At 35.5% G+C, this 26,457-nt stretch overlaps 1 protein-coding gene across 1 annotated transcript in view; it reads left to right on the top strand.

The window, feature by feature from the left end:
• The window catches only part of Ccdc178 (coiled-coil domain containing 178), a 345,282-nt gene that overhangs the window by 18,620 nt on the left and 300,205 nt on the right, over window positions 1-26,457 (top strand). The window contains exons 6-9 of the mRNA XM_035438744.1: window positions 2,745-2,824; window positions 5,292-5,492; window positions 16,683-16,903; window positions 20,926-21,068. Of these exons, the coding sequence (XP_035294635.1) occupies window positions 2,745-2,824; window positions 5,292-5,492; window positions 16,683-16,903; window positions 20,926-21,068 (645 nt within the window). The remainder of the gene's footprint in view (window positions 1-2,744; window positions 2,825-5,291; window positions 5,493-16,682; window positions 16,904-20,925; window positions 21,069-26,457) is intronic.

Consider the following 26,457-nt stretch of genomic DNA (forward strand, 5'->3'; position numbering starts at 1 on the left):
AAAAAAATTAATTAAAACAAAAAACCTATAGCCAGGTAGAGTTGTCACATTCTTTAACCAAAAAACCAGGGAAGTAGAGGCAAGATGACAGCCAACTGGTACCAAGCTTAAACTATATATTAAGACCCTCATTCAAAAAAATAAATATGAAAAACAAATCAAAGAAAGCCCAAGCAAGTCAAAACACCATCATGATAGCAAAGAAAAGCAATTTCTATTAAATACAGAAATAAGAATTTCTATGATGCTTTCTCAAATTCTTAAAAAAGAGAGAGAGAGATAGAAACACTTCCCAACTTACTCTATGATGCCACTTTTGTCATAGTATCAAAAGCAAATAAAGACACTGGAAGAAAGTTGCAGTTTTATATTTATTTGAATTCCCTTGTCAAAATCTTTAATAAAATACCTTCAATCTAAAACTGAATCCAGCATCCTGTTTATATGGTTACACATTATGACCAAGTTGGATTTTCCTAAGAATAGCAATGATAATTTGGTACACAAAAGTGAATCCATGCAATAGTACATATAAATGAAATGTGGAGAAAATCCTGCTTGAACCTAAAGAGAAAAATGTGTAAGCAGAACAATGTTTCTCATAATGAAAACACTTTTTAAAACACTAGAATTCTAATAGCAATACCGAAACAAGAGAAGACATTTCTGAAAACCTTTGGTGCACACTAACTTGTAACAATTGAGAACTTCGAACTAAATTCAGATGCAAGTCAAGGTCATCAGTACTCTTCTATTCCACACTAGATTCCTTCTACAATGCTGTCAATGACAACTAGTACAGACACACAAAATCAAATTGTCAGTTCCTAAAGAAGTAAAATCCTGAATGATCCCAGGAGTCAACAATTTATACTCTAAAATATATATCCCCAAAGTATTTGAAACAAACATTCAAGTGGAAATTTAAATAAAAATGTTCAAAGCACCAGTCTTCACAATAACGAAGAGGTGAAAAAAATCTTTCAGTGAATTAAAACACTGTGGTTTATCTATGCAATGATATATTTTATGCCATAAAAAGAAATGAAGTTCAAATAATTATAATACAGTATGGACAAGCATCATATATATTTACATATATTATATATAAGTAATATATATAAGGGCTGAACTTTATATGGGCTTTATATGAAATATTCATTATAGCTGCATCCATATAGGCAGAAAGCAAATAAAGACCAGTCTGAGAGAGAGAAGAGACTGCTTAATGAAATTAATTTTATTTTAAAAGTACAATAAAAATTAATTAGGATTTGACTTAGAAATAGAACAAAATCTAGAAGAGAATACACAAGACTACAGCTAGCCTTGTGTGGTGGTGCAATCCTCTAATCCTATCACTCAGAGGCAGAGGCAGAAAGATCACTGTGAGTTTGAGGCCAGCCTGATCTACATAGAGAGTTCCAGGATAACCAGGCCTATATAGAGGGGCACAAAACAATCAAGAAAGCAAACAAAACCAACAAATAAAAATCCTCAAAACTATAGCTAGTAGTGTATGATAACTTGCCCCAACATGCAATGAAGATCACAAGCCAAAAGGAAAATCATTATTTAATCATTGATTTGGGGACCATTGTCTTTTATTATCTTAAAAGTCAAACAAAAAGATTCTGATTTTCATGAAGAGTATTTTGAAATTTAAAGGGAAGCAAAAAGAAAAGAAGATAATAAGTTTATTACATGAAAAAATTTGCTTTTAAAATTACATTTAAAAAATAATATGGGACCATTTCAAATAATATTATATATTAAGAAATATGGAAAAATATATATAACAAATTGAGGTGTGAAAATTGATGGTGAGTTTTATGAAGGCTAAAATATTACCACAATACGATATTACATGTGGTCTCCAAGATAATAACTGAACATGAAAACAGATTTTATGAACTTTAATGATATTTGGTATGCATAAGGCTTTTGGTAATTTTAATGACTCTTTAATAAAGATGAATAATTAGTAAAAGCCTAAAAACACACCCATTGATGCTGATTTATATTAAAATTTTCATCAGTAAAACTATAAAATTTTTAAAATAGATGAAGACTCAGTTTAGGATCCTCACATCAGACTAGGGCAATATTAAGGTTAAGAAGTGACGTGTTAGACTGTAACCTCAGGAACTGACATTTTTTTCTGGCTACTTTCCAAAAATCTTGCTGTCTGAAATTGTTATCTTTACCCTTTATAGTTTATATTGGCTTCTGAGAACTCACTAATCTGAAAACAAAATAGTACCTCATCCAACCTATCTCTTGGAACCAGAGATGTGGCTGAATGGTTTATCAGACACACTGCTCTTGCAGAGGACCCTAGCTCAGGTCCCAGCACCTACATCAGGCATATCCAAAACACTAAACTCCATCTCCAGGGGATCTAATGACCTCTTATGGTAGGCAAGCATCCATACTTATGTACAGAAAACACACTCACACACACACACACTCACATACACACACATACACACTCATACATATGATTTATAAATTAAGCTACATCTTATAAAATTCCTAGACATTTGTAATTTTTTAAAATTATCTATTAAGTATAGATACTACTGGATAATAGAATTTCTTATATCATTCTTCTATTTAGTAGGGTTACCATGTCAATGACATTTAACATTCCACACAAATTATTTACCAAATTTTATTTAACTAACTTTGAATGCATCTGTTTCTTACAAATTGATACTGTCTTCCTCATTATGTATGTGTAGGACTTCTACCATAATAGAAGAAAAAGAAGACATGGGTGTCACTGACTCAGAAAAAGAAGTCCACCCAGAAAAATCAAGGGGTAAGTTTGCTTTTCATGCTGAGAAATGTATAATTATTTACAGGCCATTGACCTTCTATTTAATGTATCCAATATCCACAATTTTTATTTTATGAGTTTTGGGGATGCTGAATAGAGAAAAGAGCCCACCATACCAGTCTAGGAAGTGTGTCCTCAGATAGATTTATTATTAATGGTTCTGTATCCAACACTGGCCTAAGTTGTAGTACAGAGTTGTGATGCTTGGTCACAACTCAAGGATGTAGTTATAGTTGAGAATCATTGATAAAACTTTCTGTGGTGATCAAGGTATTGTCTGTCTTTCTCTCCAGAGGGGCAGGTATTATCTACATGGAGCACCAGATCAGTTGGAATGTGGCCAATAAGACTAAGAAACTTAATTCTTAGGTTTCCATTTAACTTACATTGAGGTAGAAACAGCTGTGGTTCAGTGGCTTCCATATGATCAGAATTTATTACAATTTAATTAAATACTAGTTGCAAAATTTAAATATTGGCTTAAAGTTATTATTACTATTATTTCAACATTTATGAATATATGCTTGAGATTATGTTAAATTTCTCATCTTTGCCTGTCATAAAAAAATTTACAAATGCCTTCACTGAAGGAAAGCTGATGAACTTGGAACTTTTCATTTGAAAAATAATGGGTTTTTTTCAAAACATCATTCATTCTGGGGCTCTAATTTGACTTGTTTTATTTATTTATTTTCTGTCTACAGAGAAGATGAAAACGTTAATGTTTATGTATCACAGACATAGAGAAAAATGATTAATTCATTGATAGCCATAGTAATAGTAAAAGTACCAAGCATAACATTTGTCAGAAATATGCACAAACTGAGACTAAGACATAATGTAGTACTAGGAGGATAGTGGCTTGCTGAAAGTGCTTGTGTTAAAAAGTGCAAGTCATTGCTTATATACACACTGAGTTGATTTGGGGGAACAATTAGATAGATGTTATGACAATGGATCAGAGGTACTGCAAATTACTTACATATACAATGTTTATTTGCATGCTGTTAAAGAGTAAAAGGTAACTTGTAAAATCAATTTGTAAAAAACAATATTGGTAAGAAAACATGTGAATGCAGTAAATTAAAGAGCTGTTATCATCAGTGACATGCATATCTTTGTGCATTTTAGACTAAAGACTGAAGAAGACTTTGATCATGGAGAGATTCATGATCAAGGGTCCATGTATATTTTCTTTAACAACTCATTTAATAAAGTAACCAGGATCAAAGTAAACAATGGGTTCAAAGAGACCAGATAAAGCTGCAGACCAGAAAAAGTTACTCTTACCCATTAAAATTAATTCTTTTAAGGATACATGTCAATATCTTTGACAAGCTTTCTAGGAAAGGGGAGACTATGCAGTAGCCCAGTTGTCTTTATAACCATTATGTGGGCATTTCTAATACTGCCACCAAGAAAAAAAAATCATTGTCTTTATTATCCAAAAGAAAAAAGATTAGGCCATCACTTTCTTCTTTTTTGCTGTTTCACTCTCTTACCTCCTGCCTCCCCTCCATGGTATCCTTTTCTTTCTTGACACTGTGTTTATATATTCCTGTCATGCATCATGTTGGCAACAGTCAGCCATTACGGCCACAAATACCAGCAGAATAGGGCTCTCATCTGCCTTCCTTACCTGGTGCTCTCTAGAGAAAAACATATTATTGTTGTTGGGGAAAATAATAAGCTTTGTACACATTTGTTCTCAAGCAGATGAATGAATACCTCTGGTAATATTTTGTTAACATTAAGCTGTATTATTCCAGAGCTATGAACCAGGGATCACAGCATCTCTCATTAACAGAGTTAATTAAGGCTGAATAAATAGAATTTGGAAATTTCTGATGAATTTCTGCCAAGGCTAGATGGAGAAGTTATTAAATGATAAAGCTGAAGCCTGTCAATGCCTTCTTTCCCAGGAAGTGAGTGATCTTCAGTATTGATTTAAGTTGCTCATTGTGGTTTGCATCCTTAAAGACTGGGAGGAACTATGGCTATGATTTTAAAATAAAGGAGCTTGTGTCCTGGTTTTCCTTCCAATGCAGAAATTCTCTTGAAGATACTGGTTGAGGCTTTTCACACACTTTTTATATGTGTTCACACAAAATTCTGAACCCAATGAATATGACATTATTTTTGTATTCTCCTTTTAATTAAGTTATATATTTTAAGTTCCTTTTGCTTATTTTCAAGACAAATCTCTCACACTGCAGCTCACACTGCCCCTGGAGGAATCTGGCTCTCATATGCTGATATTACTGGCCTGTGCCATCATACCTGGCTCTGTTTGTCATTACAAATGATCTTTTAAAGATTAATTAACTTTGCTAATGTTCTTCTCTTAAACACACAAATATTTGGAAGGATACTTCTTGTGAGACTGGTGGTGTTCTGTCACATTGCCTATGGCTGATTGATTAACATGAATGTCTGTTCCTAATTTAAGATGAGAAGTGTCCAGAGCTGAAGAAGAAAATGGAGACATTGCTATCAGAGGCCATTCACCTCATTAAAAGTTTGGAAACTGACAGGGCAGAAGCTGAACTAGCGTTAAAACAACAAAAGTCAAGAAGGAAAAGGATTTGCATGAAAATTGACTGTTGGTCCATTTGGAAACTCCAAGAACTCCCAGTAGTTGTGCAGAAAGGTAACAAAAGGGTTTTTACTCTGCCAGTCAGTGTTAGGGTAGCATACAGCGTGATCCACTGTTCTGGGTACACAATTTACTCTTATATGTTGCTTATAAACTAGGGTATAATTGAAATACATTATTAAAGATTGCAATGACATGAGAGACACAAGTGGGTGCTGTGCTTTGCAAACTTTGGCTTAAATGAGTTGAAACCCTGGTTTACTAATATACCTTGTGGATAGACAAATAATTGGTATTTATTACTTACCATTATGGCAGTATGGCAATTATTAAAACTTACCACACTGTTAATATCATTAGCTACATTTCACAATGTAGATAAATTAAGATATCTGAGTGACATGTTGGGAATGACACACATTCACTTTTGAGAACTTAGAAATGAATTCAGTTTGAAAGGAACTCTAGCAAGAAGGCAACCTTAGCATGTTTGCTAGAGTAACTTGGGTAATAACTGTTTAAGAAAATGCTGACCTGCAGAGCACACAGAAAGAGAGCTAGTGTGGACTATCACAACCTAAAGATGCTGGCTTCTAGATCTGCAAATCCTGTGTCATCAAAACCTTCCTCACCAGTTTCATTAGACACTAGAAACTTGAGGTAAGATTTTGAGTTAAGTAGTCATTGGCTTTGAAGTATTTTTTAAATAGGATATTCATAAAATCTCTCAATTGTATAGGAAATTCTAAAGAGAAAGGTGCATGCCATTAGTCATTGCTCTGAGAGAACAGGTATGAAATAAAAGTATATATCATGGAGAACACATGAATAACCTTTTATCATAACACCAAATATTTTAAAATTATCACCTCCAAAGTAGATACATACAACTCTAGGGAGTTGTAAGAAAATTTAATAATTGAAATGGTCTTTTGTGTGATTCTTTCTTTGACAGAATTTATAATATTAGCATTCTGCTATTGCATTACTGTGTTGATAATGCATGATACATAAATATGATGAGACAATGACAGGGTCAGAATAGTACCTTAGGACATGGAGTTCCCAGTAGTTTCTCGAGCTGCCTCGTATTCACAACTACAGACCATCTACAGCTTTCCTACTTGTCCTTCTTCATTAGCAGTGGTAGAAAAGTTAATGTTGAGAGCATGCTGCTCTGATTACCTCATAAGAAATTTATAAGATCATCTAGATACTATGATTTTGAGTCCTTTTGGAGTTACATTTAGAGAGTTGTAGAAATAAAATTAATACAGATATGCATACATACTGGAAACTAATAGATACAATAAATTCTTGTGGTGAGCAATAACGGTTTTGGTAACCTTTTAGTCAATTATATTGAAGGTCTACTTACAACTCAAACATGTATTTATTGCTCCATTTTTTTTTAAGAATTTAAGCATGCAGTGTAATTTAAACTTGTTGCTATATACTCCTTAAGACCTTTCTATGTGAAAAATATTTCTGAAAAAAATATTTCCATGAATTAGCTGGCTTTATATGGATGTAAATAGGACATAATCATTAAATGTTATTAATCTGTTTATAAAATATAGTTATGTAGTTTCTGGTTTTAGATTCTTAAAGCTTCTTGTATAATAAATAAAAAAACCCTTATAATCCTTTTAGCAGTTGTAGTTGGGTGTTTGTCAGAACAAACATTGTATAAAATTGGGTAACCCATCTGTTCTTTTGCCAGATCTTTCCTAAGGGCTCCTACAGTCTAGCCTCCTCTCCCCTATATGGTTTTGTTTCACCTCTCTGAAAGCTAATTCACAATGGCTGTGCTAAAGACATTTCTATGGTTTTACTTCCCTTTTGGGTCAACCAATGAGAATGCATGCAGGATACCATGAATAGGCCATTGAGGAACACGGAGCAGGGATATTGGTAGCCCTGGTCCCTTCCTCTCTGTCAGGTAATAAGCCAGTTTCAACTCCCCTGAGAAAATACAATTCTTGTTACTTGGCATCTAGTGTCACCTAAGAAAGTGTTTATCTTTTCTATCAAAAAAGATAATCAGAATTGTCTCCTAATATAAATCAGGTGTTATATGATCCCATAAACTATAAATTGGGTTGTTTAGCTTTGTTCTTTGTCACTTTGTAAAATAAAGTGACATATACATTTTATCATGCACTGCAGGCATTTGGAGGCACAAGTGAATAAGAGCCTCTACTGACTCCCCTGGTGTTCCCCATGTCCGCCCTTAGCCTCACCCTGTCATTTACACATCTGTGCTTGTGGGTCCACAGCTACTTCCTTGTGTCTATTCCACAGAAGAGTGAGAAATCTTAGAATGAACATGTTTGATAGTGTATGACACACTTTGCAGAACTAAATTTATGCTCCGCTAAATTTGAGAACTACGGCAGCTTTCCACATATCAAATAATTAAAGTGTCCCCCTGCAAGGGTAGACGGAAAAGGCACATGTGGAAAATGGTAAAGGGGAAGGGACTCACTCAAAGGATGGCAGGTATGCATGTGAGAAATTCAACACAATGTAAAATATGTAATTTAGAAGTCAGCCAATATAAAATGGCTAATTAAGAAGACAGACATGAAAACAAGAGTATGGAAACTGTGGCAGCAAGTATGGAGCCCGCACAGGCCTGCACCAGGTCTTTGCAAATATTTTATGGCTCCAGTTGAGTGTTTTCATAGTATTCCTGAGTGGTCTCTGATTCATGTGTGTTTGTTTGGCTTGTCGAAACCATTGTGATAGTTTTTGCTTTATCTTATTTTTATTTTATTGGATTATATTTTATTACTTGAGAGACCTGTTTTCTTTTTTTTTCTATGTCAGTCTTGGGGTTCTTTCTTTTTTAAACCTTTCATTACTACTGATATTCACATATTCATCCCCCCATTCCCTTGCCCTTGCATCCTCTCATGTTCCACACCAACCTTCCCAACCCATCCCAAATCTCCTCCCCAGGGATAGTGAGGCCGCCCACCAGGGACCTTCAAAGTCCATCATATAATTTGAGGGAGGGCCTAGGTTCTCCTTGCTTTATCTGGGCTGCAATAGTATCCCTCCATAGGGAATGGGCACCCAAGGTCCATTTGTGCTCTAGGGATAAAGACTAGCTCCACTGTTAGAGGTCCCATAGACTGTCTTGGCCTCCTAGCTGGCACCCACACTCAGAGGGCTTTGTTTGGTCCAATTCTGTTTCCCCAGTTTTATGACTAGAGTCTCCATGCTATCAGTAGGTCAGGTCCACTGTTTTTGTGGGTTTCTCCATCCCTGTCTTGGCTCCTTTGCTCATCCCTCCTTCCCCTCCACAACTGAATTCCAGTAGTATGGTTCAGTGTTTAGCTGTGGGTGCCTGTTTCTGCTTTGAACAGCTACTGGATGAAGGCTCTAGGAATGGTAACCAAGGTAGGCATCAATCTCATTATAGGGGAAGGACATCAATGGCATCCTTTCCACCACTGCCTGGGTTCTTATTTAGGGTCATCCCTGTGAATCCCTTAATATTTTCCCTGTGCCAGACCTCTCTCCAAACCTGTACTGTCTCCCTCTATCAAGACATCTCCTTTCTTGCCCTCTTCTATTCCTCCCCTGTCTCAGTCTTCTTGTTCTCTTCCCCACTTCCCTTCTTCCCTTCCCACTTCCTTCCTCCCCTCCCCCTGCTCCCACTTTGTTCAGGGGTTCTTGTCCCTGTCTCCACCTTCAAGGAACTATGCAATCTTCTCTTGGGGTCCTCCTTGTTTCCTAGCTCCTCTGGCAGTGTGGATTGTAGACTGGTAATCATTTGCTCTATGTCTAAAAATCAAAGAAGAGTGAGTACATAACATGTTTATCTTTTTTGTGACTTGGGAACCTCACACAGGACTGTTTCTTCTAGTTCCTTCCATTTGCCTACGAATTTCAAAATTCTATTGTTTTTTTTTTTTTCCTGCGGAGCAGTACTCCATTTTGTAAATATACAGTAGTTACTTTATCCATTCTTCAGTTGAGGGGCATCTAGGTTGCTTCCAGGTTCTGGCTATTACAAATAATGCTGCTATAAACATAGTTGAACATATGTCCTTATTGTATCAATGTGCATTCTTTGGGTATATGCCCAAGAGAGGAACTGCTGGCTCTTGAGGTAGACTGATTCCCATGTTCCTGAGAAAACACCATATTGATTTCCAAAGTGGTTGTACAAGTTTGCACTTCCACCAGCAATGGAGGAAAGTTCCTCTTTCTCCACATCCTCTCCAGCATAGATTGTCATTGGTGGTATTGATTTTAGCCATTCTGACAGGAGTAAAATAGTAAGTATCTCAGAGTGGTTTTGAGTTGCATTTCCCTGATGGCTAAGGATGTTGAGCACTTTCTCAAGTGTCTTTCAGCCATTTTGGGTTCCTCTGTTGTGACTTCTCTATTTAGTTCTGCACTTCAACTTTAAATTGCATTGTTTGATGTTTTGGTGGCTAGCATCTTGAGTTCACTGTATATTTTGGCGATCGGCCCTCTGTCAGATGTGGGGTTGGTGAATATCTCTTCCCATTCTGTGGGCTGGCATTTTGTCTTGCTGACTGTGTACTTTGCCTTACAGAAGCATCTCAGTTTCAGGAGGTCCCATTTATTAATTGTCGATCTCAATGTTTGTGCTACTGGTGTTATGTCCTGAGGGCAGTCTCCTGTACCAATTTGTTCGAGGGAACCATCTACCTTCTCTTCTAGGAGGTTCCATGTGGCTGAATTTATGTTGAGGTTTTTGATCATTTGCACTTAAGTTTTGTGCATGGTGATAAATATGGATGTAACTGAAGTCTTTTACATGCAAACATCCAACTATGCCAGCACCATTTGTTGAAGATGCTTTCTTTATTCCATTGTATAACTTTAGCTTCTTTGTCGAAAATCAGGTGTTCATGTGTGTGTGGGTTAATAGTAGTGTTTTCAATTCGATTCCATTGGTCTGTCTGTCTATTTTTGTGCCAATACCAAATTGTTTTCAGGATTATGGCTCTATAATAGAGCTTGAAGTCAGGGAAGGCGATGCCTTCGAAAGTTCCCTTATTGTACAGGGTTGTTTTGTCTATCCTGGGTTTTTGTTTTTCCATATGAAGTTGAGTATTGTTCTTTCAAGGTCTGTGAAGAATTGTGTTGGGATTTTGATGGGAATTGCATTGAATCTGTAGATTGCTGTTGGCAAGATTGCCATTTTTATTATTTTGATCCTACCTATCCATGAGCATGGGAGATCTTTCCATTTTCTGGTATCTCCTTTAATTTCTTTCTTTAAGGACTCAAAATTCTTTCTATACAGGTCTTCACATTTTTGCTTAGCCCCCAAGATATTTTATGTTGGTAGTTGCTATTGTAAAGGTTGATGTTTCTCAGCACATTTATTATCTGTATATAGTATGGATACTGAATTTTTAGTTAATCTTGTATCCTGCCACTTTGTTGAAGGTGTTTATCAAGTGTAGGAGTTCCCTGGTAGAGTTTCTCGGGTCACTTATGTAGTCTATCCTATCATCTGCAAGTAGTGAAAGTTTCACTTCTTCCTTTCCAATTTGTATCCCCTTGATCTCTTTTGTTGTCTTATTGCTCTAGCTAGAACTTCAAGTACAATATTGAAGAGATATGGAGAGAGTTGGGAGCCTTGTCTTGTACCTGATTTTAGAGGAATCACTCTGAGTTTCTCTCCATTTAGTTTGATGTTGGCTGGTTGTTTCCTATATATTGCTTTTATCATGTTTAGATATGTTCCTGGTTTTCCTGATCTCTCCAAGTCCTTTATCATGAAGGGATGTTGGATTTTGTCAAAGGATTTTTCAGCATCTAGTGAGATGAACATGTGGTTTTTTTTTTTCAGTTTGTTTATATGGTGGATTACACTGATGGATTTTCATATGTTGAACCATCCCTGCATTCCTGGGATGAAGCCAACTTGAACATGTTGGATAATTTCTCTGATGTGATTTTGGATTCGATTTGCCAGTAGTTTGTTGAACATTTTTGCATCAATGTTCTTGAGGAATATTGGTCTGTAATTCTCTTTTTTAGTTGTGTCTTTGTGTGGCTTGGGTACCAAGGTAATTGTAGCCTCATAAAAAAAGCGTGGCAATATCCCTTCTGCTGCTATAGTGTGGAACAATTTGAGGAGTACTGGTATTAGCTCTTCTTTGAATCTCTGGTAAAATTCTGCACTGAAGCCATCTGGCCCTGGGCTTTTTTTTTGTTGTTGTTGTTATCTTTTGATGACTGCCTCTTTTTCATTAAGGGTTATAGTTCTGTTTAAATTGCTTATCTGTTCTTGATTTAATTTTGCTAAGTGATATCTATTCAGAAAATTGTCCATTTCCATTAGATTTTTTAATTTTGTGGAGCAGAGGTTTTCAAACTATGACCTGATGATTCTCTAGATTACCTCAGTGTCCATTGTTATGTCCCTCTTTTCCTTTCTGATTTTGTTAATTAGCATGATCTCTCTCTGCCTTTTTGTTAGTTTGGATAAAGGTTTGTCTATCTTCTTTTCTTGAAGAACCAGACCTTTGTTTCATTGAGCCTTTGCAATATTTTCCTAGGTTCTCCTTTATTGATCTCAGCCCTCAGTTTGATTATTTCCTGCCATCTACTCCTCCAGGGAGTTTTTGCTTCCTTTTGTTCTAGAGTCTTCATTTGCATTTTCAGTTCTCTAATGTGACTAATATCCAGTTTCTTCATGTGGGCATTTAGTGCTATGAACTTTCCTCTTAGCACTGCTTTCAAAGTTTGGGTATGTTTGGTCTTCATTCTCATTGAATTCTAGGAAGTCTTTAATTCTTTTTTTATTTCTTCCTTTACCCAGGAATGTTGCAATTGCTCATTATTCAATTTCCATGAGTTGGTAGGGTTTTTGCAATTTGAGTAGTTGTTGAATTCTAATTTTAAAGCATGGTGGTCTGATAAGATACAGGGGGTTATTCCAAGTTTTTTGTATCTCTGTAGGTTTGCTATGTCACAAGTATGTGGTCAATTTTAGAGAAGGTTCCATGTGGTGCTGAGAAAAAGGTATATTCTTTCGTGTTTGGATGAAATGTTCTATAGATGTCTGTTAATCCCTATTGGGTCATGTGTTCTGTTAGTTCTTTTGTTTCTTTGTTAATTTTCTGTCTGGTGGTCTTATCTAGTGGTGAGAGCAGGGTGTTGAAGTCTCATACTATAAGTTTGTGAGGTTTTATGTGTGATCTGAGCTTTAGTAATGTTTCTTTTAAGAATGTGGGTGCCTTCGTATTTGGGGCATAGGTGTTCAGGTTTGACACTCCATCTTGATGGACTTTTCCTGTGATAAGCATGAAATGCCCTTCTTTGTCTCTTTTGATTGATTTTAGTTTGAAGTCTAATTTGTTAGATATTAGGATTGCTACACCAGCTTGTTTCTTGGGTCCATTTGATTGCGAAATCAATCACCCAACCTTTTACTCTGAGGTAGTCTGTCTTTGAAGTTGAGATGTGTTTTTTGTATGCAGCAGAAGGATGGTTTCTGTCTTTGTATAAATTGTTAGCCTGTATCTTTTTACAGGCAAGTTAAGACCATTGACATTGAGTGATATTAATAAACATTGACTGTTGATTCTTGTTTGATTTGGATTTGGTGGTGGTGGTGTTATTATGTGTGGATTTTCCCTTTTTTATTTTGGTATTTGGTAAAGTGGGATTATCTATTGCCTATGGTTTTTTGAGAATTATCTTCATTGGGTTGGAGTTTTTCTTCTAGTAGTTTCTGTAGGGATGGATTTGTGGATATATATTGCTTACATCTGGTTTTGTCATGGAATATTTTGTTTTCTCCATCTATAGTGATTGAAAGCTTTGCTGGATACAGTAGTCTGTGCTGGCATCCATGTTCCCTTAGGGTTTTTATAACATCTATCCAGGATCTTCCAGCTTTCAAAGTTTCCATTGAGAAGGCAGATGTAATTCGGATAGATCTGCTTTTATATGTTACTTGGAATTTTTCTTTTGCTGTTCTTAATATTTTTCTGTATTCTGTAAGTTTGGTGTTTTGATTATTTTGTGACAAGGGGACTTTTTTTGTCGTCCAAGCTATTCGGTGTTCTGTAAGCTTCTTGTATTTTCATAGGCATATCCTTCTGTAGGTTGGGGAAGTTTTCTTCTATGAGTTTGTTGAATATGTTTTCTGTACCTTTGAGCTGTATTTCTTCACCTTCTTCTATACATATTATTATTAGGTTTGGTCTTTTCATGGTGTCCCATATTTCCTGGATATTTTGTGTTAGGGGTTTGTTGGACTTGAGATTTCCTTTGGTCGATGACTGTATATCCTCTAGGGAGTCTTCAACAACTGAGATTCTCTCTTCCATCTCTTGTATTCTATTGGTTATACTCATATCCTTAGTTCCTGATTGTTTATCCAGCCTTTGTATTTCCAGCATCCCCTCATTCTGTGTTTTCTTTATTGTTTCTAATTCTGCTTTCAAACCATGGACTGTTTGAATTGTTTCCTTCACTTGTTTGCTTGGTTTTTTTTTTCTTGGCTTTCTTTAGATTCTTTAAGAGAGTTGTTTATTTCTTGAATATTTTGGTTTGTCTTTTCCTCCATTTCATGTAATTTTTGCTTGTTTTTTCTCTATTTCTTTAAGGAATTTTCTTGTTTCTTCTTTAATGGTCTCCATCATCTTCATAAAATAATTTTAAGGCCCATCTCTTCTTCATTCTCAGTTCTTGTTGGTGTGAAGTCCCTAGGTGCTGGTGGTATCATATTTATTGGTCTTTCTGTTGTGACTGTGTTCTTTTTCTGTCATCTTCCCATCCCTTCTTCCAGTGGGTTCAGGTGTCATCTCACCCTCTCTTTTAATCTCCTCAAGCTAAGGGCAAAGGGAATCAAGTGTGAGGTGTGTGCAGACTCAGGGTGGGCCTTCCAGTCTGGGCAGGTCCACTCCTGTCAAGGGGCAGGCTCAGGAAGAAGAGGGGGTGGGGGTGATGGGGGAAGTTGGGGCCAGAGCAATGTCCAGACTCACCTCAGGCAGCAGGCTGAGGGTAGAAGGCAGAGGGGGAACAAGGGCAAAGTGTGGCCAGGCTCATGGTGGCTCCCAAAGCTTGGCAGGTCCACTTTACTGTAGGGGCAGGCTCAAGAAGGATTTGTTTGGGGAGTTGGTACCAGAGGAGAACCCAGACTCACCTCAGGTGCCAGGTAGCAGGCAGAGGGCAGAGGGCAGAGGGCAGAGGGGGAACAAGGGAGAAACCTGTTTTCTAATGAAAGACGGAAATAGAGTAAATTTGAGGAGGGAGGAGGTAGGAAGAAATTGGGAGGAGCAGAGGGATGAGCAAGCATAATCAGGGTATATTATGTGAGTAAAGAATCTATTTTCAATTAAGGGAAAGATTTAATTTGAAAACATTTAAAAAGCAAAAAACAAAAATCCAACAAAACATAGACATGGACCTCTGAAGGAATAAAGACAAACCACTTTGTTGTTCTTGTTCTTCTTCTCTTTCTCCTTCTTTCTTCTTTCTCTTTTCCTCCTCCTGCCACTGCTTACCCTGTTCTCCCTTCTTAGTGTTTTGATGAATAGTTGTACAATATAGTCAAGGATTCTCATCTTCCTCCCTCATCCCCTGTCATACTGGACTCCAGGTGTTCACTACTACATCCAGCCTGTGGCTCCGGTTATTGATAATGAAAACATTTGGAATATAGTTCTGAGAATAGTATTTCACTCTCTGTGAATGTTTATGGAAAGAGGAGGTTTAGTAAGTAAACAGTTAACCAAAATATTTCTCTAGACATTAACAGAAAGACTTTGACAATACCTAGAAATGCTTCATTGTGAAATATGCATGGGCATAAAACATAGCACTTTTTGTGAATGTAATTTCAAATGTACATGAAATTACAAAAAAAAAAATCAGAGACCACAACTTATATAAGAAGGCACTTCAAACTATGAAACAAAGTTAGGGGAAATTAGTATAAATATGAAAAAATATAAGTCTACCTCATGCAACAAAGACGGAAGAATCCTAGACAAAGTTATCAACAAACTACATGAGAAAATTTTGTTTTATTTTAAATTATTTAAAAAACCAATTTTGCTTTATTCCAACAGTGAAAGATGGCTTTAGTATTCAGAAGTTATAATGGGAATAATGTGGGAGACCTCCTAGCTAGTTTTCTTGTAATTGTCTAAGTTCATATTATATAAAGTAATTAGAAGTGATTTCAATGTTGAAAGTTTCAAACGTTTTTATCGTAACAGATGGTTTTTATCAATTTTTTTCAAATGTGGAGTTTATTTTCATTGCTGTTTTCTGCCTATGGGCCTTGCTTGTTGACAGGGTTATTAAATACATATATACATACATATGTGTGTACAAATACATGTTATTATTATATACACACTGCTTATTTCACATTCTTATTCACAGTTTTGTTGTGAAATTATTCTTTTCAACATCTTTGAATTCATTCATTCATTCATTCATTCATTCATTTATTCCAGGATCTCTTGTATTCCAGGCTGGCCTTTAAGTCATATGTAGACTAAAAATAAGCTTGATGTTCCTGCCTCTGCCTCCCCAGTGCTGGGAGTACAGGTATGCCCAGCATCACCAGGCCTGTCGGTGCTGGGGATCTAGCTCAGAGATTTATGGATACTGAACATCATTCTGTGAACTGAGCTATATCCCTGAGCCAGGAGAAATTCATTTCTATCTTAATTTTATGTAAATAAGCTATTCCACCCTTTATTTTAGTAAATCAATCCCATCCTTTATAATAATTTTCAATTATAATAATTTTGTATTGATTTACATAACTGGAACACACCAAAATAAGAATAACCCTTTTATTTTTACCTTTGTAACTCCAATTTTATCTTTTTACTTTTAGATATTTCTGGAAGGCCTCTGCTTTTTCAATTGTATTTTTATTTTAGCACAATTGCATAAAATGCATATATATATATATATATATATATATATATATATATGTAATTATACACATGCATATATATAATGGTCAGTTTGTTAATTATAATAAATTGGATTTATACCAAAGATTATCAATTAATAAAGCATGTTTTACTCCTTTTGGTAATGAGTGAAGAAAGCAATATGTTTCACAGGTCAATACTTAAATAACCCTTTATAAGACTCACAGACTGATGATTTCTAAAGCTCAAGTATTTCCTGTATAAAAACAAGCATTGCTTTCTGGACAGTTTGCTGCTAGCTCTGAACTTTTGTGTTGCTCTCATCACCTACCCACAGAGCATGAACACTTTTCCAAAGAACTCGCAGAGCTAAACAGCCTTCTTGAAAGCACAACCCAAAAGGTGGAGCATCTGGAGCAGGAGAAGGCAAAGCTGGAACAAGCCAATGCCAAGATCCAGAAGGACATCGATTTCATGACTCACCACGCCCCTCTGCTGGAGGAAAAGCGGAAGCAGGAGCTACAAGCTCTGAAGGAGCTCTATCATAAAAAGTTTAAGGTGACTGAATGTGTGTCTGCTTTCTCGGTTATCCCAAAATATTTCAACTTTTAGAATTCAGTGCCTTTTCTAAAGTTGACCTGTAGTTTATTTCTTTTATAATCTGTTCAGTTATAACTTATTGGTATTCATTTAGATGTCTTAACTACTTACCTATCTACCTAGGATGATTAATTTGACTCATTAAAATTACAGAGTTTCCACACAACGTTGTTATTTTTAAACCATAGCTTTCATTGAATGAAAAAGTAAGTAGAACATATCAGTAATTTAATCATTGATAAAAATTAGAAATGTAATGAGACTTCAAATGATTAAATAACCTCAATCACATTGTGGAATCATAACTTATTTGCAACTGACCCACAAATAATAAATTTACCTTATATGAATATTCAATCATTTTTAAAGAAAATAAAACAAGTCCTTGAATGTTTCCCATGTTAGCACACAGCACCATCCTTGTCATTCCATCACCAAAATACTATTATTAATTTAATCTATTTATAAGGAAAATATAAATAATATTTAAAAATAATTTTGAAATACAAAATGCTAACATACTTTGAGTATGTAAGTTTCTGAGTCTCCTTTTATTTTTACTGTAACATTGTTTTATTTTTGAACTTTTATGTTTAGTTATGTGTATGTGTGTGTGACTGCTAGTCTTTGATGTACCATGTGCATTCAAGTATATGTGGTAGCTAGAAGAGGGTGTCTTAGGCAAGAACTTTTAACTTAGAGGATTCTGAGTGAAACAGATTACCTTTCATCATTCCAATCAGTTCAAGTCCTGGACAGCATCAGTGCTGACCTTCATTGAGTAAAATGAAATTCTGGAAGCATAGCCATTTGGATTTGGAATACTCATTTCCTTTGTCCAGCCAATGAGGCCACACTATAGATTTTGGACCTCTTTAGCCCATGAGTCATTTTCTTAATCTAAATCCATTTTTGTAGGTCTCTTTCTCTCCTGTTGGACCATTTCCTAAGAATTCTGGGTAACACAGCCACCTTTGCAGAAGTACTGGGATCTGTCACCTCTACCTTGTTGCTCCTGTTGCTTTGTTGTTTGGTTGAATTATTCAATCAGAACTTCTGAGCAACTGGCTTTAATTCAGCTTGTCACCTTTGTCATTCCAGAGGGGAGAGTGAGTGAGTCTGCCCCTCTCAGAGGGAGCCAGGAACTGTGATGAATCTGCACTCTGCTGTGTAGCACTAAGGACTGGAATTTCCCATGATGCAGCAGAGGCACTGCTAGAGAGGGTTACATTTATCATGCAGCCAAAGGAAAAAAACCTACAGTGACACAGAGGAAGAAAAGTGGTAATTTGAACAAGAAAACATATCTTCCATTTATGAAATGAACATAACTGACAAAACTCGGGAATGAAAAGCATAATTGTGAGCACTGCTGGCACCAAATACCTCCTCAGAGAGAAACAGAAACACACAGAGCTATAGGAAACAATCAGAGAACTTTCTAGAGCCCGGGCTGTGGAATGGGAGTCCATGTGTCATGTGTTTAAATCCCTACTGTAGGAGTTCAGATCTTGCATAATTGTTGTAAAGTTTTGTGACTTGGTTTCTTCGTACACAAATGTTATGATAAGAACCCATATTCCATGTGCTTAGTGTGTTTCTGAATTAGACAATAAGGTTCAAAACAGAGCCTACAGTAACATATAGGATGCCATGAACATGATATACATAGGGAAATTCCTAGCTGTACATGTTTACATGGAAAAAGAAAGATCTAGATTAACAATGGCCTGGGGGGGAATTAAAATCCAAAGCAGAAGACAGGGTGACAACAATGAGAATGGGATAACATTGGGGCTCAACTGGGAGATGTTCATTTCTTTCCTTAAGCAATATACTAAGCCTACACCAAACCAAGTCCCAGAGTCTATTTTTGGCCACCATACAACTTGTCCCATACAAATAGAGAAGAGCCCGTGTGTTTTAGAACCTGATAAAATTACTCAGTTAAACACTCTGCAGAGAGCTGCTAAAACTTAGCTAACTCTACCTGCTGCCATGCTGAGCATGTAAACAGACAGGGAGGATGGTAGCCAGGCATTGGGAATATGCCTGAGACTGACAAATTGTATACTGAGCATAGTTCTTTTTATGCTACGTGTGTTTTGACTAAATTAAATACAAGAAAACATAAATTATCAGATGTACATCACATTTAATTTAAAAAGGACATACTATCTAAAATACAGTTTCACTCATGAAAATTTGAAAATGTATAGACATTGCTCAAAGATCCAAGAAGAAATTATAAAATGAAATCTTCCAAAATATTAACTGTTTGTACCTCATATGGGATTCTAGTTTTGGTGACAGTGAAATTAGATACGATTTAACCTATAAACAACTAATCATTTCAATATTATTTTTAAATACCCAAACTATAGAAAAGGAGAAGCGTTCTTAAGTTAACTCAACTTAATATTCTTAATACTAGAATGTTGTGAAATTTTTGAAAAGAAAATTGACAAATATATCTGAAAATATTATATAAAATATTTTCAAAATAGTCCTTTAGCATAGCAGAAAAATTAGAAATCACTCAGTGAACAACTCTTTTTAGGAGGCCAGAAATGACTCAATATTAAGAAATGTAGGAATATAACTTAGTTTGTCACAAAATAAAATAAAAATCATGATTTTTATAGAAAGATTCCTTCAATATGTTTGTCAGAATTACAATGTTAACCCAGCATAGAGCATACGCCTACAAACTGGTATTTGGTGGTCAGGGCAGGATGATGCAGCTTCTGAGGCCAGGCAAGTCTACCCAGCAACATTTGTTTTGTTTTGTTTTGTTTTGTTTTTTAAATAAGAAGGTTATATTAAATAAATAAAATACTAATTTACTTCTTTCTGGTAAACAAAGAATTCTTTTACAAAAATCACTAGCATTGATATTAACCATTGAAACACTGCAGCCATTTCAAGCAAGAGTGGGAGAAAATGTTTACATAAGAGATGATGTTTGCTAAAGAGACCATTTTTTGCCCTAGTGACATGACAATAAAATGAAATAAAAAGTATTTTTAATGATTAAATAAAACAATTTTCTTATAACTGAAATGTCAAGTCTAAGACCTTTACTCACAAAATACCTATAATTAGTATTTAAAGCTTCTGAATACAGGCTTGAAAGATGGCTCAGAAATTGAGTACTTGCTGCTCAGAAATGCTGGAAACTCCAGCTCCAGGACTTCCTGGAACCACTTCCGGCCTCTGAACACAGAGGCTCTTGTGTTCTGCTGGTGAAAATTAAAGCAACTACTCTTTTTTTTTTTTTTTCCTGAGAGTAATTTGCCAGCCACATTTTATGAAAGTCCTACCTTCCAACTCAGCACATTATCTTATTAGCAGTGCCTTTGAAGAAAATATTTAAGCTTGCAAAGTTTCTTTGCAGCTCACTTCTTCTCAGTGGGGTTTGTGTATTCCTCTCATGTGCTCATCAAGTTGTGAACAATGTCCATGTGCTTGGCCATCAGCAGAGCAGTGAGCATCATGTGGTGTGTTACAGACAAGAGTGTTGGATAGGAAACAGACAGACAAGAATGATGGATCAGGAAGGAACTAATGATAGCATCTGTTGATTATTAGAAGTCAATTATTAGGGACTACTACAGGAAGATAGCAATGGTTATTTCAGAATGAAAAGACTACAGGTAATTTAATTTTCTTTGCTACTCCATGTTTTCATATTTCTTTGCAATGTTATAATGCATGGCCAATAAAAATCAACATGCATTGGTGGTTTAAAGGATGATTTTTAATTGAGCACATAAAGTTTTTATGCTTCTGTAGCACTACTGTCAATCAGGGTAAAGGAAACATGGAACACTGTTTTCTAGGCAGTACACATTTAGAGAATCAATTATGGTAAAAAAAAATATGTGTTAACAACTTTAAGCCTAAATTATGAGTGACATTAAAATTCTTTTAGTTAATCATTTACACATATATGGGCAAAAATTTTTTTCCGTTTCTAGGTAATGGAAGAATTTAGAAAAGTTCATAGTGAGCTTAAACTGTCGATAGAAGAGTATGAAAATGCAAAATTAAGGCTAAAGAAAATGAAAGAAGATGACGCAAGAGACATCCACCAAGAGGAAATAACTGTAAATTCCTATAGGTAAGAATTCACCATAAATAATATGAATAGCATCTAGAAATCAAATGTTAACCAAAACTGTAATATCAGTGCTCAAAAACTTTCAAAGAGCACAGAATTTAAATTGCTTGTACCTATAGTATCACCAAGTTTATGACAATTGAAATTTGAATATTTAATGTACAAATTTATGTAAATAGACAAATTAGTAATCTCTATTTAAAAATTGTCATGTATATCACCAAATTTCATGACGATAATGTGTAACATCAATGTATATCCCTGTCCCCTATAGCTGCCTTGCTTTAAAAACAAAAGGAGATATCACATATTTTAAATCAATGCAGCAACTATAGACATAGGAATTAATTTTTAACTTATATTTATTTTCTAACTAAGAGAACAGTATTTTAAATGCATAAATTATCTCTTGCTTATTAATAATTGAAATTTCATCTCCTGGTACTGATTTCTTAAGTAAATATCTTCTGATATCTTGCTATCTTGGTTAGGACATCTATTTCCATGATAAAACGCCATAGGCAAAAGCAATTTAGGGAAAGGGGGGCTTATTTCATTTTACAGCTTGTATTCCATCATCCATGAAAGTCAGGGCAGGAACTTTGAGGCAGAAGCTGATGAAGAGGCCACAAAGAAGAATAATTTACTGACTTGTTTAGCCTACTTACTTATAGACTCTTGGACCACTAGTCCAGGGTTGGCACTGCCCAAGTAAATTGGACCCTCACATATCGATCATCAATCATCAATCATCAATCATCAATCATCAATCATCAATCAAAACAAAACAACACCACAGACTTGCTCACAGGCAATTCTGGTGAGGACATTGTCTGAAATGATGTTCCATCTTCCAAAATGACTTTAGCTGTGACAAGTTGGCAAAAATTATCCTGCATACTGCCCAGTTTCCTTCATTGCTACTTAAGTGATTGTTTAAAATTTATAATCTCATGCTTATCCCAGACATATTGGATATGAATGTGTGTTTCCAAAAGATTTCAAGACAATTTTAGAGAAATAATATTATTACTGTTTTGTGCTACCTTTTTCAGTTAAATATTGACACATTATAAAATCCTATCATATGACAGAGGGGTTGGGGAAATGGCTCACTGGGTAGGAGTGCTTCCTCTGAAAACAAGAGAGCTGCCTGTTCAATGAGATTCTGTCTCAATGCATTAAGACTAAATGTAACAGAGAAAGACACCAGATGTCCTGTTCTGGCCTCCATATGAGTGTGTGCATCCACACACATATGCATATATTCATGAACACACATGTGTCACACATACAACACAAACCCTACCTGTGGTGATATATTATTCATGATTTATTAAAACTTGCCTAAGCATTCAGAAAGCAAATTAGTCACAAAACATACAGCAATGGTGATACACAACTTTAATCCCGGAATCATATTAGCAAGTCATAGATCCAGGCAGTGGTGGCACACACCTTTAATTCCAGGACTCAGGAGGCAGGCAGATAGATCTCTCTGAGTTCAAGGCCACTCTGGGCTACATAAGAGAGAAGAGTAACAGAGCTCATGCCTTTGCTCCTAACAATTGGGATCACAGGCTTTTAATCCCAGAACTAGAGACATAGAGACAGGAGTGATACGGCTGCATGGAGAAAGAAATATAAAGAGGAGGAGACAGGAACTCAGAGCATTTGCCTCTGAGGATTCATGGGGATAGCATTGTCTCTGAGGATTCATGGAGACAGGACAGCCCTTTCTGTCTGAGGTAGAGAGAGATAAGAGCTGGTTGCTGTATGCTTTGCTTCTCTGATCTTCAACTTGAATCTTGAACGCCAATATCAGTCTCTGGGTCTTCTATTTTTTGTGTTACGCCTACCCACAAAAAATTCACACTATGTTGTCATGTGAGTTAACATATTTTCATACTCCATTGCAACTTTACTTCATGTATTTGATGGTTGGTTCTCAGATGCATACAAGTATACAGTGACTATGATATCCTGGGATATTGATTGGCCTCTTAGCACTACAAAGGCACCTTTTCTGATTGCTGCGATTATTTTTTCCTTAAGTTTACTTGTAAATGTGATTTCACTAGCTTTTATTTTTTTAATATTTAGAAAATATTTTCAAGTTCCAACGTGTTGTAGTATCTATGTTTTAGTATTAACCAACAAACCTCACACTGACAGAAATATTTACTGTTATAGAAAGCATAATTCTAAAGTCAAGCCACTGAATACACTCACAGTACACTCGCAAATCACTCATACACCTCTTAAGTATAAGCTATTTGACCAATTTTGCATTTTGAATCTTCTTTCATGTTGTTACTTACTATCATTTCATTCTCCCTCATTCTCTCTTGGTGACCATAATTCTGTTTTATTGTTTTTTAGGACACATTAATTGCCAAATTCAAATTTACATTGTCAGATTCAGAACACAGTGGTTACTCTTGATATATCAGTTAATGCAAAAATAATTAAAACTTTTCTCTATTTATCCAAAATACCTTAAGTTAAACATTTGTTAATTGTGGAATACTTTATTTTTATGACCTGTAAGAACACTTATTATTTTTTAAAAAATTTAAAAAAAGAAATTTATCATATAGACATTTAGTTCTTCCCCTTTTGTGTCTTGGACTTTCCATCTTGAGTTCTCCTCAGTGGACTTAGAATAATAGCTTCAGTGAGGTTCTCTTGACAAGTAGAGGTTGATTGTGAAAGAAAAGATTTTAATTTTAAAAAGACATAGGGTCTGGAGAGATGGCTCAGTGGTTAAGACCACTGGTTGCTCAATTCCCAGCACTCACATGGTGACTCACATCTGTAACTTTAGTCCTGGGGAATCTGATACCCTTTTCTGACTTCTTCAGGAACCAGGCATGCAAGCGTTATACACCCATGAATGCAGAAATATACTCATGTACATAAAATAAAATTTATGAAATAACCAAAATAAATAAGATACTGTGGTCCTCAAAGTTTAATTTTCCTTAAAGAAAATTATGTGACTTTTCCACTATCTTTTAAAGGATTGCCTATGTTCTTGAAACCTTAAAGATTTACTTTTTATATATGTGCCTGTGTGTGAATGTGTGCCCTAAATGTTCAAGTGCAAAATAAGGATAAAGTAGACAACGGATCCTAGATCTCTAGAGACAAGTATCTCCCTACTTGTGTCCAGGAAGCTGGACTCATGTCCTCTGGAAAAGCAATAAGCTTTCTTTGGGGCAGGCTTTATTTATTCCATGTTTATAATACTCTAGATATGAACTACCTTCCCAACTAACTAAATAAATAAAATGAAAGTCAACGTCATCTAGTTGATTTTTATTGCCTATTGTTTTCCTGGTTATCAATTGCTGATCTTTTGGTGATATCATTTATATAAAATTTACACTATTTTTCTGCCTTTCAAGCCTTCCTTTGGTAATGCCTCCTGCACCTGGGCTTATGTGTGCATTTGGAAGCAGAAAGCTATTCAATAAAACATCAATAATAATATTCCTTAATAAATATGATTTGTTATGTTTTCTGCTTTGGTCTTGCTAAACTATACAGTGCTTTCCCCAAATGTTTGCCTTCTTTATTTTTCTATACAAATAATTACAGACTCACAGAAATCTATGGAGTTCTTAATTCCCTTCTCTAGGCTTCTGCCATGGGAAGACCTTGGAGCTTAACTATTATGATATCAGACTAGGAAACACCTTGTCCAGTTTTCACTGTGTTTTTACATGGGCTCATTAGTATGTGTGTATGTGATTGTATGTATAGTTGTATGTAATCTTTTCTTGTGTGTGAATTCAATAACTACTGCATCAATCCAGATATAGAACCATTAATCTCCTATGCTGCCTTGATGCTCATTTCCCCTGTTCTTTCTCTGCTCTTCATCTTTAGAGCTTTGTCATTTGGGTATGTTACATAAGTGCATCATGGAACATCAACCTTTGGATTATTGTTTCCTTTTTTTAATTAAATGTAATGTCATTACGATTAATCCAGCTCAGCAAATGTGCCAAAAGGCCTTGGAATTTATGACTGAGTGGGATCTCAGGGTGTGGATGTACTGGGTTTGTTTAACCAACCACACTTCGGGGTCATTTAGTTAATTTCTAGTTTATGTGAGTCTGATCAAAACTACTTTAGGAATTAATGTACAAGGTGTGCATATTAAATTTCCACTTTTCTGGAATGACTGTGTGTTCAGTTTTAATAGAAACCTTGAACTGGCTCCAGACTGACCAGAGACCATTTGACATTCAGTAAGAAGAGATCACTTTTTGTCTCCCAACATAGTATTTTTATTAATTATTTAGAAATGTCATATAGTGCACTCTAATCATGGTCCCTTCCTATTTCTCCCTGGTCTACCCTTCTACCCTGGTGCCCTACCCCTAAAAAAAGAAAAAATATACACCAAGTCCAATTGGTGTTGCATTGTACTCATTGAAGCATGGTCAAACCCCAATATCCAGCCCCTTAAAGATAATTGAACACCCCACCCTTGCACACACACATATACACACACTACAAGGCATCAACTGTGAGCAGCTACACTTTCCATCTTTGTCACAATTTTAAGGGCTCTCTTCAATCTCTTCTTGTATGGACTGTTTCTTTTCTTTTTCTGGGTTATTATGTTGATATTCCTGGTATATGCTACCACCTGAGATCTCGTTTTAAAAGGGAAAAAAATGTTTAGTCCCTCTAGAGCATTTGTAGCATTGAAGTTTTGGTTGATATTTCTTTTGCATGTTTTGTGCTATATGTTATTAAATATTTTATTTTATGAAGTATTTGGTCAAGTGTTTTTCCTGGCTGGTGTAGATAACTCTTTCTATATATAGAATACAAGTTTAGTTTTTAAAATTAGATATGTAAATTGCAAAAATCTTATGGTTTATGAGAGGTTTGTCTTTTGATCCCATTATAGGGATATTTTGTCACAGGAAAGCTTTAATGTTTGTTAGAATTTAATTTACCAATTCCTTTTTGTAGGTTTAGTATCATGGAAAACCTCTTGTGCTAATGCTCAATGCACAGAATATTTTCCTTTAAAATATTATATATAGTTTTACATGTTATACTTAGATGCATTAAGTGAATAGTGAATGAGATTTAGTCAGATTTGGCTATTTTATTCCTCTTCATTCAGTTTTCCTTGAGCATCATCCATGTGGACTGGCACCCTGTGTCATACTGCTTTGGTTGTCATGCTGTTTTGTGAAACATGGTCAAGAATCATCCAGTCATATTTCCACGGCTCTACTTGTACATACTAGATTCTGTTTCATTGCTCTACATGCCAAGCACTGTCAACACATTTATTTTTAGTCAATGTACTCACATGATAGTTCTTGACAACACAGAGAGTGAGTGGCTATCCCTATTT

The sequence above is a fragment of the Cricetulus griseus genome, chromosome 2 (assembly GCF_003668045.3).
Source record: "Cricetulus griseus strain 17A/GY chromosome 2, alternate assembly CriGri-PICRH-1.0, whole genome shotgun sequence".
In the NCBI taxonomy this organism is placed as follows: Eukaryota; Metazoa; Chordata; class Mammalia; order Rodentia; family Cricetidae; genus Cricetulus; species Cricetulus griseus.